General features: G+C 37.0%; 1 protein-coding gene across 1 annotated transcript in view; it reads right to left on the bottom strand.

Annotated features, from left to right (window-relative positions):
• Positions 1 to 14,964, bottom strand: part of wdr25 (WD repeat domain 25) — a 37,455-nt gene that overhangs the window by 11,430 nt on the left and 11,061 nt on the right. Inside the window, exon 3 of the mRNA XM_059352601.1 lies at positions 10,227 to 10,374. Coding sequence (XP_059208584.1) covers positions 10,227 to 10,374 — 148 coding nt within the window. The remainder of the gene's footprint in view (positions 1 to 10,226; positions 10,375 to 14,964) is intronic.

Raw genomic sequence — 14,964 nt, 5'->3', positions numbered from 1 at the left:
ACTTGGATCACCCTGTGGCGATGACTACAGTCAGAGGACTTCAGGGATTACTGGGACCAGAACCTCAGAGCCCCTCAGAGCAGAGGAGAGCTGGGGGGACATGGAGATTCTGCCTCATTACAGATACACCAGAGCAGGCTGCTGTCACTGCAGCATCAGCAAAGGTTAGAAACACATTACTGGGTTCAAACAAGCCACGTCCACAAAGTGGTTTTTGGTATAAAATATGGCTTAATAAGCTGAATTTATAGCAAGTTTCAAACACTGACTGACCTCCTGCTACTGGAGCTGTTTACACATCACTGTAGCAAGTTTACTTTGGTACTTTAAGGCCAGTGGTGGAATGTAACAACACAAGAAGCAGTGTTGCTAACTTAGCCACTTTGTTGCTATATTTAGCAACTTTTCAGACCCCCTTAGCGACTATTTTTTTAAAAAGCGACTGGAGACAAATCCAGCGACTTTTTCTGGTGTTATTGGAGACTTTTAGAGACTCTTCTTAACGAGGCGCGGGGGCGGGAGGCTCTTCATAACCAGCCGCGGGGGCCAGAGGCTCTTCTTAACGAGCTGCGGGGGCCGGAGGCTCTTCTTAACGAGCTGCAGGGGACGGAGGCTCGTTAAGAAGAGTAAGAACGAGTCGAAGCGGCCCAGTCCTCCTGCAGCAGTCTCTCCCAGCTGCAGAGCCGGAGGGGATGTTAACCCCTTAGCGTCCAGTCTGCAGATTGCTAACAGGCTAACAGCTAGCTCTGTAGCAGTACAGTGTGTATGTGCTAACAGAAGAAGAGTGCGTCTGCATACTCTCATTTTAGTGAAAGCACAAGTATGCAACAGTTATTATATTACTGGGTTCCCATCAAGGGCTGCTGATGACATTCACTATAAGGGTAGAAGGCAGAATAATTACTGGGGGAGACGAGACCCTCAAAAAGTACAAATAATTAAAGTATGAGCAGCTCTAAAACACCAGATGCACTCACTTTGCTTCATGTTGGATCATATCATTCATCAACGTAGTATAAACAGCATTAAAAATAAACCTCTCATTATTATTTATTATTAGTAGTATTTCTTCAGTGTGGCTTCAGCATTAAAATGAGGTGAACCTGTGTAGATAACCTGTAAAATGGAGCTTTCTAAGTAGGTCACAGTGCTCGTATGCTGCCGGTGGCGTTACAGTTAAAGCTTCATGGTCTCCTGGGGAGCTTCATGTTCCTCTGTTTATACAGACACAGTGTTCATGAAAAATATAGAACACAAATGAAGCAGACTGTAATATATAAAGTAGAAGGTGGAGGTTTTAGAGATCTTCTAAGAAGCTTCTTTTCTTTAATCATAATTTCATCTTATCTGATTAGTTCCAGGGCAAAACTAACGAAATAACAAAAACTAGAATGGAGAAATAAGAAATAAGAATAAAAGCTTTTTAAAAAAACGATAACTATTGTATTTTGTGGTTCCAAAACTACCTAAAACTAACTAAAATTATAGTGAAAATGTCCTTTGTTTTCGTCTTTGTCAACGTTTTTCATCCGTAAACCTTTTTGGTTGATATGAAATCTATTTCATCTATCTGGTTTTATGACTTAATAAACTTATTGGGGCTGAGATGGATCAGACAAAGGAAATAAAGGAAACATTTATTGTGAACTTATTGAATCTGGACCCAACAAATACCCCATTACAAAACAACTACAACGAATAAAAACTAAACTACAACTAATAAAAACTAAACTACAACTAATAAAAACTAAACTACAACTAATAAAAACTAAACTAAAACTATTTTCGTTGACTATGATAACCTTGTGGAGGAATGCATGGTTTATTCTTGTTTATTCCCATAAATTCCTGTTAATTCCCATGGAAAGTTTCCTGTAGACGAAAAGTGGCAGCAATTTTCTGCTACTCATCTTGTTGATAATGTCCATGCTGGTCTCCAGATCGATCCGATCTCTTTTCCGGCGCCGTCAGTCGCTCCATGATTTTATCCAAAGTGCAGTATGTGACCACAGTCTGAGTGCCGACAGCTCTGCCCATCGTATCAATCACCAGATTGATTTGTAAGTAGAACTTTATTAAGTTTAAATTATGTTATTGAACATGTACATGTTGAATTAAACATGTGATGGAGGAATGCATGGTTTATTCCTGTTTATTCCCATAAATCCCTGTTATTTCCCATGGAAAGTTTCCTATTTTGAAATTTTGCAACCCTACTCACAATTGAACTATTGTTGATTTGTTTTTTAGCTACACAGCCACTACACCAATATGTAGGTTGTAATTGGGTTTTTTTTCATTAGTTTTAGTTTTAATTTCGTTGTCAATTTTTGTTTTCAAATCCAGTTAGTTTGAATGAGTTTTTAGAGTGAGTTTGCTAGTTTCAATTAGTTTTTAGTTTTTGGAAAATGCTTAGTTTTAGTGTTAGTTTTTATGGGTTGTAGTTGTTTTGTAATGGGGTATTTGCCAGATTCAATAAGGTCACAATAAATGTTTCCTTTATTTTTGAAAAAAGTTGACAAAGACGAAAACAAAGGACATTTTCACTATAATTTTAGTTAGTTTTGGAACCTCAAAAGCAATCGAAGTTTAAATTATTTTATTGAACATGTAAATGTTGAACTAAACGTGTGATGGAGGAATGCATGGTTTATTCCCGTTTATTCCCATAAATTCCTGTTATTTCCCATGGAAAGTTTCCTACTTTGAAATGTTGCAACCCTGCTCACAACTGAACTATTGTTGAAATGTTTTTTAGCTACATTCATCAGAATATGAGTGTGTAAAAAGCCAAAGGGAGGTGAAAGGTCAGCGCCTGGCCCTCTCCACTCCTGGCTCAGTCTCTGAGTGTTATTACAGTATTTTGGAGAGCGAGGCGGATCTGGTTCCTGCCAGAGCCTGAAGGGATCTGGACTGAAGATTCTGCATACACATGCATGAGCTGACTCTTCACCCTGGGGGTGTATGGGCAGGTTCTCCTCCACCAATCACATTTTTTTCCAAGGACGGCCACAGAGCAAACGCTGGACAACAGCTGCCACTTCACTCAGATGCCCTCCAGATGGAATTCATTTATTCCACTCCCCAACTCTCTTTCTCTTTCTCTGGATTTATTCTGCCGCTTTTCATTTCTTTCTCTTGTATTCTCTTCACCTGCGCTCTCTCTCTCTCTCTCTCTCTCTCTCCTCTCCATCCTCTCTTTTCCCTGTTAGCTGTGACAGGCTGCCTGTGGCCCGCTGGGACTCCATATAACATTCTACAAATTAAATTGGACACAGGAACAACTGGGAAGACAGCCGAGGAAAATAAGCACAAAAACACACACACACACACACACACACACACACACACACACACCTTTCTGAATGCATAGGCTCCTTTATAACGCCAGTTCTCTTTAAACATACCAATTGGTGCAGCATTTGTTTAACCCATTCAGACCTAAAACTGCCTGTAAAACCTCTGATTGGTGATTTTAAAATCAGCCCCTAAAACCTGAAGTTTTTCTGTAAATCCAACAGAAGTGTCAACTCTTCTACTAAATAATAGATTTTTCAGCCTCTGTAGCAGATAGAAATGAAATTCATAAAGTATCTGAGAGCTTATAGCTGTTATATCTGAGCTCCTCCGCTATAGTCGTCTTCACCATGATTTATAAGTTCTGGAAAAGTCCCATGATGCATTGGGACACTCCCACATGGATTCTCATTTTGTGTCTTTTTTGGTCATTTTGTCTATTTTTTTTTTTTTTTGTAATTTTGTTTCTTTTTATGATTTTTTTGGGGTAATTTTGTGTCTTTTTTAAGACATTTTGTGGTCATTTAGTGTCTTTTTTAGTCATTTTATGTCTTTTTTTAAAGTCTTTTTTAGGTCTTTTTGGGTCATTTTGTGTATTTTTTAAAGTCCTTTTTAGGTCTTTTTTTGTCATTTTGTGTCTTTTTTTGTCATTTTGTGTCTTTTTGTGTCTTTTTTTGGTAATTTTGTCTTTTTTGGTAATTTTGTCTTTTTTGGTCATTTTGTGTCTTTTTTAGTAATTTTGTGTCTTTTTTTTGTCAGATTGTGTCTTTTTTTGGTCATTTTGTGTTTTGTGTTTTTGTGTATTTGAGAGCTTATACCTGTGGCTTTAATTAGAAGTTGAGTTTATTTGTCCAAACCTTCAATAAAGTTTTTTTTTTTTTAAATCAACATGTTGCATTGCGACACTCCCGCATGTATTCTGATGCATTTCATTGGCCAAGAGACCGAAAATAGGTGGAAAAAACTACAAATACTACAAAACGACGTATCCGATTTCCCACCTTTAATGGTAGAATAACGCAACAGTGCCCCAACAGGTTTTAATGGTAGAAATGCGGTAACGCTTTCCCGCCTTCAATGGGTTAAACACACCAATTGGTGCAGCATTTGGTTAAGTGTGCTGTGGGAACATATGGGGTCAGGTGTCCTATAACACTCAGTGATCATTAAAAGGCCTGCAGACATCTCTCAGAGAGCTGAACTGAAGAGAATAAACCAGCTGTTCCTGTTAGAGCTGAGAGGTTCTGCATTACTGTGAAGAGCGTAAAGATCACATTCATCCTGATTACAGGCTAATGTGGCAAACACTCCACTCTCTCAGAGTCCCGTCCCTCGTGGAAGATCTACTGTTAACTGTATTAATGTAGGGAGCTTCATTAATTTTTCAAATATCAGTGTCATAATGTTGCCAGCCCCTCAGTGGCCCTGTTGTCAGCCTGTTATATGAGTAATCCTCTGGAGAGACGGAGCCCGAGCTCAACAACAAGAAAGGTTGATGAGGAAAATACCACGTCAGGCTGCTGAATCTACACTGATAAAAAGGTCTAAAAACCAGATCAAACAGTAACATGATCTTGCTGCCTGGACAGATAATTTACCTTGACAAGATTTCTTAAATTAAGATTATTAAATCTAGAAATAAGCATGTTGAACACTCTCCGCTGATGGAACCACTACCAGTTCCTACCAGAGCAGGGCGTCCCTCTCTACCTTTAAAAACCTCTTGAAGACCTCCAGAGAGCATCTTCTCTCCTAGCACCACACCATAATTCTACTCCGCAAAGAATTGTCACCAGCACTTATTGATGCACTGATAGCTCTTATTGCACTATACCTTGATTGTTTGCTTTTACTCTTGCTGCAAGTCGCTTTGGATAAAAGCGTCTGCTAAATGACTAAATGTAAATGTAAATGTAAAATAATAAATTAACTCTTAAAACCAGATAAATTAAAGCTGCCAGCAGTGATGAACTGGCCCGAGCTGATGATTATTTGGTTCTTACCAAGATAAAAAAAACTTTAGATTTAGAAGAGTTAGATCATTTATCTGTGCCGCTTCAACTCGTTCTTACTCTTCTTAACGAAAGAGCCTCCGGCCCCAGCGGCTTGTTAAGAAGAGCCTCCGGCCCCAGTGGTTCGTTAATTAATTGATTGATAGAGAATTTTATTTTGAACATGTAAAAGTCAACAAAAACACTAAAATAAGATAAAATAAAAGTGAAAGAAAAGAAATATACAATGAAAGAAAAAAAAGAGAAAAAAGAAAAAGAAAAGAAAAAAAGACAGGTCAAACCTGAACATGCAACGTTCAGCTGTTCATTTCTCTTAACAGATTAAATTAAATCATACATCTTCAAAAAGGAGTAGGAAGAAGTGTGCACTAATAAATTCCTACCCCTTCTTTAAGAATAGCCTCCGGCCCCCGCGGCTCGTTAAGAAGAGCCTCCGGCCCCCGCGGCTTGTTAAGAAGAGCCTCCGGCCCCCGCGGCTCGTTAAGAAGAGCCTCTGGCCCAGCGGCTCGTTAAGAAGTCTCTGGCTCCCGCGGCTCGTTAAGAAGAGTAAGAACGAGTCTCCAAAAGTCTCCAATAACACCAGAAAAAGACGCTGGATTTGTCTCCAGTCGCTTTCTTGAAAAATAGTCTCTAAGGGGGTCTGAAAAGTTGCTAAATATAGCAACAAAGTTGCTAAGTTGGCAACACTGCTTCACCAGCTTTTACAAATGTTGCGTGTTGTTGTGGCGTCCAGTACTACGTCACATCCTGCTTAGTGTTCTATCCAATCAGCAACCAGGCTGTTTACAGGGGAGAAAAACGACCCTGCTCTACTACAGGGCCTAAAAAAGTACCAACAAAAGACTGCTAGAACGGCTCATATTCAGATTAGGGGCCTTTTGGCGAGTGAGACCCTCCTCATTCTGGTTATTATCCGGTAGTGGAACGAGCCCTAATGATGAACTTGGCCTCCATGTTTTTTCTCTGGCCGTGCGACTGGTTTAAAGTGTCGGTGTCTTCACTATAACACAGTAAACTGCACTACAATTGTGCAGAAACTGGGCAGGAATTCCCAACTCCCATATTAATATGCAACTAAATTACATCTTCTTCATCTCGTGCTGGTTGCCGTGCAGAGCCTCAACCTCTGAAGCAATTCCATTTTATACAAATAAATCATATTAATAATAGTAAGAAAAATAAATACGAGTTATGAAAAATCATAAAAAAAATATCAGGGTTGCTGCAGGGTTGGTTTGTGAGGCAAGGTCATAATATTTTTAGATTTTTCATTATTTTTAGTTCTAATTCCGTGATTTTTTGTTTTATTTTTTTTAGTTTAATTTAGAGTGAGTTTGTTAGTTTTAATTCGTTTTTATTTTTTGGAAAATGCTTAGTTTTAGTTTAGTTTTTATTAGTTGTAGTTGTTTTGTAATGGGGTATTTTTTGGTTGCCAGATTCAATTAGGTCACAATAAATGTTGCCTGTTTGTCAATTTTTTCTTGTAAATTTGTCACTTTTTTCCTCGAAATTTTAAATTTTTTTTAATTTGTTGTAGTTGTTTTGTAATGGGGTATTTGTTGGGTCCAGATTCAATAAGGTTACAATAAATGTTTCCTTTATTTCCTTTGTCTGATCCATCTCAGCCCCAATAAGTTTATTAAGTCATAAAACCAGATAGATGAAATAGATTTCATATCAACCAAAAAGGTTTATGGATGAAAAAAGTTGACAAAGACGAAAACGAAGGACATTTTCATTATAATTTTAGTTAGTTTAGTAAGCACAAAATACAGTTTCAGTTAGTTATGGTTTTTACTTTTATTTCAGTTAACGAAAATGTTTTTCTATTCTAGTTTCCGTTAGTTTCTGTTAGTTTCCGTTAACTATAATAACCTTGATGAGTGCAAGGTTTTGCTCTCATAAGAATCTTTGCCTTTTAGCAGAAAATATATAACATATTTAGTTTTTTTTGGTCGTTTATTCTAGTTTTGGTTAGTCTTGGTTAACTATAATAACTTTGATGTGTGACATTACTTGACAGCTGCTAGTCTGACCTCAGCAGGACGTCCTACAGACCAAATATTGGTCCGTTTCTGGTTGTTTCTAGTTGTGACGTGTGAGGTCATGGCGGCTGCTCCTGTGGTGATGTATCCATTATTGATCCCCTTCCCAGAGCTGCCTGTGTGTTTAATGGGCTGGCCAAGCTATTATCCCTAGGCTTTATTGGCAGTATTGACAGCCGTGCTGAGAGGGGAAGTGCAAACAGCAGCAGCGTGTTGACCCTGGAGATGTGGAGATGATGCCACGGGGCTTCAAACGCCGTCAGAACCCTCCTAGTGGGCAGCACAGCTCCATATATATCACATACCAGTTGGTCATTTTCAGATAAAAGCTCCACATTTGGCACATGTGTTGATAAATATATTGGGAACAAAACTGGATGTTGGGCCATCACAAACTCAGACCCTGATTTATTATTCTGACTTACTGGATCAACATTTAGAACCAAAAAGAAACAAAGAAAAAACAACATAAATGTGATCTTGTGTTTGTTTGTGATCCTGTCATCAACTCTGGTTTTTATTCTAGTGGGACTCTATTCTATTCTCTAGTCTATTCTATATCTTTTATTTGGCTCTTGTGTGTTTAGCCGAACAATTTTGGTCATTTTGTGTCTTTTTTTAGTCATTTTGTGTCTTTTTTTAGTCATTTTGTGTATTTTTTTCTTTTTTTAGTCATTTTGTGTCTTTTTGTGTCTTTTTTTGTTATTTTGTGTCTTTTTTAAGTCATTTTGTGTATTTTTTTAAGTCATTTTGTGTCTTTTTTTAGTCATTTTGTGTCTTTTGTTGTGTCTTTTTTAGTTATTTTGTGTCTTTTTTAAGTCATTTTGTATCTTTTTTAAGTTATTTTGTGCCTTTTTTAAGTCATTTTGTGTGTTTTTTGGTCATTTTGTGTCGTTGATTTCACGTTTAAGATTCCCATTTTCTTCCATATTTTACCGTATAAATAAAAAGTTTTTCCATCAAAAGAAACGCTGTTCTGCCATATAATTTACAAGAAAATACTTTATAAATGCTGCATGAATTAAAGATTTTACCATGAAATATTCCAGTAAATTTCTGTTAGAGATATGGTGTTTAGTACATTTAACTGTGAGAAAAAGTATTTTTACAAAAAATAAATGCAAAAATTATGCTTGTATATATATTACAGTATAGTTTTTGTAACAAACACGGTTCAGAGCATTTTACAGTGGAGTAATGTATTTAAAAAAAAAAAAAAATTTAAATCCTGTTTTGTCTGATATATACATTTACAGTGTTTCATTGTTACTGAAACTGAATTAACTCATTTATCATTTTACGCCTTTTACTGTCATGGTTTAGCAGTTTTTCACCGTAAAATCTACAGACATTTTTTACAGTGTATGTTAAGCTATATATGTACCAAATTTGGTTCTTTTATCACAAAATTAACAATAGGTTAGTTATGCCTCCATCAGCCCCTTTCAGCTCTTTTCCTTCATTTATCAACATATTCATGAATGGATTGAAACGACAAGTAAGTAAACTTTATTTATATATAGTAGAAGGAATGTGACTTAATCGTCGATGACTCTTATCCCAGTTTTAATTCTTATTAACATGTTTAATTTCAGCTGTTAGAAATCCCTGAATAGTTTCAGGAGAAGGAGATAAGTGGTGGTAGTAGATTGACTGTGTGATCGGCTCTCTTCTTCTCTGCCGTGCGTTAAATGTTAAATGACTCTTGGCCAGAAATCAAAACGTTTCCAAAACAAACCAAATGATTGATCGGCTGTAAATGTCACCTTGAACGCTTTGAATGATCAAACACACACAGTGAGCCAGCACATTCACTTCAAAGGGAATTTATCATTGGGAAGACAAAAAAAAAATCTTTTTCAGGGACAAATCATGTTTCCTTTCTTTGGAAACAATGTTTTTTTTTCTACTGTTTCCTTGCTTTTTGTACTGTTTAATTATTTATTATGGCTTGCTTTTCCTTTTTACTATTTACTTGCTTTTTGGTTGTTTCTTTATTATACCTTTTTTTTTTTACTTATTTGTTGCTTGTTTTTTAGTTGTACTTGCTCTAGAAACGTGGATTTTGTAGTTTGAGAGAGAGTTAGAGAGAGAAAAGCAGCTTTGGGATTTATAAATGAGTTTTAACAGGTTTTGGGGCCCAAGGCATTTCAAAGTCACTCCACACATAAATTACTAAACTTACTTTAAATTACTTTAACAAAAAAACACACTAAATTTGAAAGAAGTAAAATCCCTGAGCCTTTTTTCCCCACAACAAACACCAGCAGAACACTTGGAGAAAAAATTGTTGTTCAAAAGCAGCTAAAACTGAATTTAAATGAAGGAGATGTAACACAGTTTGACAGCATCTTCCTCAATATTTGAGTTAAATATAAAGAGACGCAGCACTCTACCTGGCCTGTATAATATATAATATATATATACTATAAATGCTAAACTGTTAGCATTTGTTATGCGACATGGTGTTGATCAGACTAGAGATGGAGGTGTTGCTGCTCACCTGTCTGAACGTCTGTGATCACAGAGATTATTTACAGTGTAGGTGGAGGTGTTGCTGCACACCTGTCTGTACTGTGATAACAGTGATTATTTACAGTGTAGGTGGAGGTGTTGCTGCACACCTGTCTGAATGTATGTGATCACAGTGATTATTTACAGTGTAGGTGGAGGTGTTGCTGCTCACCTGTTTGAACGTATTTGATCACAGCGATTATTTACAGTGTAGGTGGAGGTGTTGCTGCTCACCTGTCTGAACGTCTGTGATCACAGAGATTATTTACAGTGTAGGTGGAGGTGTTGCTGCTCACCTGTCTGAACGTCTGTGATCACAGAGATTATTTACAGTGGAGGTGGAGGTGTTGCTGCTCACCTGTCTGAACGTCTGTGATCACGGCCGTGTTGTCGAAGGAGCCGGTGAGGAGGTGTTTCCCGCAGCGGCTCCAACAGGCGGCACGCACCGCTCCACCATGGCAGCTGTACACCTGCAGGCACCGCCCACTCTCTGCTCCGTCCCACACCTGAAGACACAAACACAACAAGTCACAAACACAACAAGTCACAAACACAACAAGTCACAAAAACACCAAGACACAAACACAACAAGTCACAAACACAACAAGTCACAAACACACCAAGTCAAAAACACACCAAGTCACAAACACAACAAGTCACAAACACAACAAGTCACAAACACACCAAGTCACAAACACAACAAGTCACAAACACACCAAGTCACAAACACAACAAGTCACAAACACAACAAGTCACAAACACACCAAGTCACAAACACAACAAGTCACAAACACAACAAGTCACAAACACACCAAGTCACAAACACAACAAGTCACAAACACAACAAGTCACAAACACACCAAGTCACAAACACAACAAGTCACAAACACAACAAGTCACAAACACACCAAGTCACAAACACAACAAGTCACAAACACAACAAGTCACAAACACAACAAGTCACAAACACAACAAGTCACAAACATAACAAGTCACAAAAACACCAAGTCACAAACACAACAAGACACAAACACACCAAGTCACAAACACAACAAGTCACAAACACAACAAGTCACAAACACACCAAGTCACAAACACAACAAGTCACAAACACACCAAGTCACAAACACAACAAGTCACAAACACAACAAGTCACAAACACACCAAGTCACAAACACAACAAGTCACAAACACAACAAGTCACAAACATAACAAGTCACAAAAACACCAAGTCACAAACACAACAAGACACAAACACAACAAGTCACAAACACACCAAGACACAAACACAACAAGACACAAACACAACAAGTCACAAACACAACAAGTCACAAACACAACAAGTCATAAACACACCAAGTCACAAACACACCAAGTCACAAACACACCAAGACACAAACACACCAAGTCACAAACACACCAAGTCACAAACACAACAAGTCACAAACACAACAAGTCACAAACACACCAAGTCACAAACACAACAAGTCACAAACACAACAAGTCACAAACACACCAAGTCACAAACAAACCAAGTCACAAACACAACAAGTCACAAACACAACAAGTCACAAACACAACAAGTCACAAACACACCAAGTCACAAACACACCAAGACACAAACACACCAAGTCACAAACACACCAAGTCACAAACACAACAAGTCACAAACACAACAAGTCACAAACACACCAAGTCACAAACACAACAAGTCACAAACACACCAAGTCACAAACAAACCAAGTCACAAACACAACAAGTCACAAACACAACAAGTCACAAACACACCAAGTCACAAACACAACAAGTCACAAACACACCAAGTCACAAACACAACAAGTCACAAACACAACAAGTCACAAACACACCAAGTCACAAACACAACAAGTCACAAACACAACAAGTCACAAACACAACAAGTCACAAACACAACAAGTCACAAACACACCAAGTCACAAACACAACAAGTCACAAACACAACAAGTCACAAACACACCAAGTCACAAACACAACAAGTCACAAACACACCAAGTCACAAACAAACCAAGTCACAAACACAACAAGTCACAAACACAACAAGTCACAAACACACCAAGTCACAAACACAACAAGTCACAAACACACCAAGTCACAAACACAACAAGTCACAAACACAACAAGTCACAAACACACCAAGTCACAAACACAACAAGTCACAAACACAACAAGTCACAAACATAACAAGTCACAAAAACACCAAGTCACAAACACAACAAGACACAAACACAACAAGTCACAAACACACCAAGACACAAACACAACAAGACACAAACACAACAAGTCACAAACACAACAAGTCACAAACACAACAAGTCATAAACACACCAAGTCACAAACACACCAAGTCACAAACACACCAAGACACAAACACACCAAGTCACAAACACACCAAGTCACAAACACAACAAGTCACAAACACAACAAGTCACAAACACACCAAGTCACAAACACAACAAGTCACAAACACAACAAGTCACAAACACACCAAGACACAAACACACCAAGTCACAAACACACAAACACACAAACACACCATGTCACATATCATAATATCATCATATCTTAATAACAATTATATATCATGTTATAGTATGTTTTTTTCTGGTAAATCAATAAATTTAGTCTTAAAGAAATAACAACTTGTTTTTGTGTACTCCATGTTAGCAAAACAGCAGCTTTATGGTTCAGGACATAAACCATCGTCCAAATTATGTAATTTTGTCATGTAGCAGTACGTTTTTATATATGCCGTTATTTATATGAATAATATATTTTTTAAACACACCAAAGACATTTTGATATTGTTTTCATGGCACACTTTAAAGCAATTGTAAAATTCAGAAAGCAATATTATATCAGTAATTTGTGCCAACTCCAAAATATTAAATAAAAAAAATATTTAGGCAACAACACTTTGCAAGTGTTATACAAGTAATAGTATTTTTATTTATTTTTTTATATAAAAAATTGATTCGTTATTAGAATTATCACTGTTTTCCTTGATTACTCGATTTTTAAAAATTTTAATATTTCTTTATTTTGTTGTTATTTGGTTTGTGTTCTTCTTACGTCTTTATAATATTATGTTTGTTTATTTGGAAAAGAAGCATGACAGTACCATGATTTATTCTGCTTCTCAATAGAAAACTTTTTTTAAAAAGCTACTGTAGGTGTGTTAACAGGCCGAGCACTGCATCCTGCACACCTGAAGAACAAAAACCCAGCTGATGGAATAAGATGCAGCCTGAGAGAGAAGAGGCCTCAGGCTGCAGGAATGGAAGATGTTTCAGAGCATTTACTGAGTCCAGACCAGGTTTGGCAGCTACTGCTCTCCAACCCAAAACAAGAAAACAAAGTGAAAGTTTTCCTCTGCAGACGATGCATTCAATGACTCCTCCTGCAAGCCGAACTTAGACAAACTATGTGCCTGTAGATTCTTTATATCTTGTAGTTTCATGACACCAGTATCTCTATATTCATAAAAGTAGCCAAGGCAAGGCAAGTTGAAACACAAGGTGATTCAAAGTGCTTTACATACGCATTAAAAACAGCAAGACACAATTGAAAACAGTAAAAACAGTCAATTAAAACAGGGAAATAGAAATAAAAATATAAATAAGATAAAATAAGATACAGCAGGATAAGAAAAGAGATAAAATAATAAAAAGCACAAGTCAAACATTGCCTAGTTAAAAGTAAGGGCAGTAGAGTAGAGCAGATAAGTGTTAAAGTTAAGAGTACGCTGCAGTAGGGTTGTCAAAAGAAAGTCTCAAAAAAGTATCGATACTCAAAAAAGTATCGATACTAAAACGTTGCATCCGGATACAATACTCATTTTCAAAAGTATCGATACCTAGCCAAGGAATGAACACTTAAGTTAAGTTATTATTATTTTTTTATCAAGCTTTCCTAATATTGTGCACAGCATACAACCTCAAAATATTGTTCTAATTGTTATTGTTTATTGTATTTATTTATTTTGTGCACTACCTCAAACCTGAAGCTTGTTATCATAGTTGCAGTTTCTTTTAGCACAACTGTTTTTATTATAAATATTTAACCTGTGGTTCTGTTAATGTTTACATGTTGCATTTTTCTTGTTAATAAAAATATTTCTGTTAAATTTTGGGCTCTTTGTTTTTATCCTGGTGGTATCGAAAATCGTATCGAGTATCAAATATTTTCCTGAGTATCGGTATCGAGTTGAACATTTTAGTATCGTGACAACCCTACGCTGCAGTAAACTATAGTGTTTTATGTCCTGATTTAAAGGAGCTGAGCTCACATCTACAGGTAGTTTGTTCCACAGGTGAGGAGCAGAATAACTGAATAAGTAACCCTGCTAAGGCCTCCAGAACAGCGAAAACGGTAAATACCGATACTTGGCGGCCATGAATCGATATAATATTGCCTAACAAACTATCGCAATACTACGCTGTATCATTTTCCCCATCCGTCTCTAGTATGACATTTAAAATTAAAATGATGCATTCAATGACTCCTCCCAGCACTGTAAATCTTTCCTGTTTGAACAAGAATTGAGTGTCTCTTTTTCAGAACTAAAGAAAGATATAATCTAACACTTCTGTCCCTAAATTCTGTTGTAATGAAATAAAACAAAATTAATCAGCAGAGCTGCTGGATAGATTGCCATAACATGTATAAAAAGTGGCTCATTAGCTGGATTTTAAAGCGAAGACAACCTTTCTAATTATTTAATCAAGCTAATCACCTTGGAGTGACTGTAAATCAGCTCCCTGTGGAGCGTTGTGGCTGGAATGGTTTCTGATTGTCGAGAAGAGAAAAGTCTCCAGCTGCCCTTTGTTAGCTGTGACACCAAGACTAAAACTCACTGGCTTCAAGTTTCATATCAGAGTAAAAACAGGGTGATTTACACTGTAAAAAATGTCTGTAGGTTTTAGGGTGAAAAACTGCTAAACCATGACAGAAAAAGACGTAAAATGATAAATGAGTTAATTCAGTTTCAGTAACAATGAAACACTGTAAATGTATATATCAGCATGTATTTTTGTTCCGACAACCACAGCTGCCGTTTT

The sequence above is a fragment of the Centropristis striata genome, chromosome 16, assembly GCF_030273125.1.
Source record: "Centropristis striata isolate RG_2023a ecotype Rhode Island chromosome 16, C.striata_1.0, whole genome shotgun sequence".
Lineage (NCBI taxonomy): Eukaryota > Metazoa > Chordata > Actinopteri > Perciformes > Serranidae > Centropristis > Centropristis striata.
The sequence above is the reverse complement of the archived record's forward strand: the minus strand, read 5'-3'. Positions and strand labels throughout refer to the sequence as shown.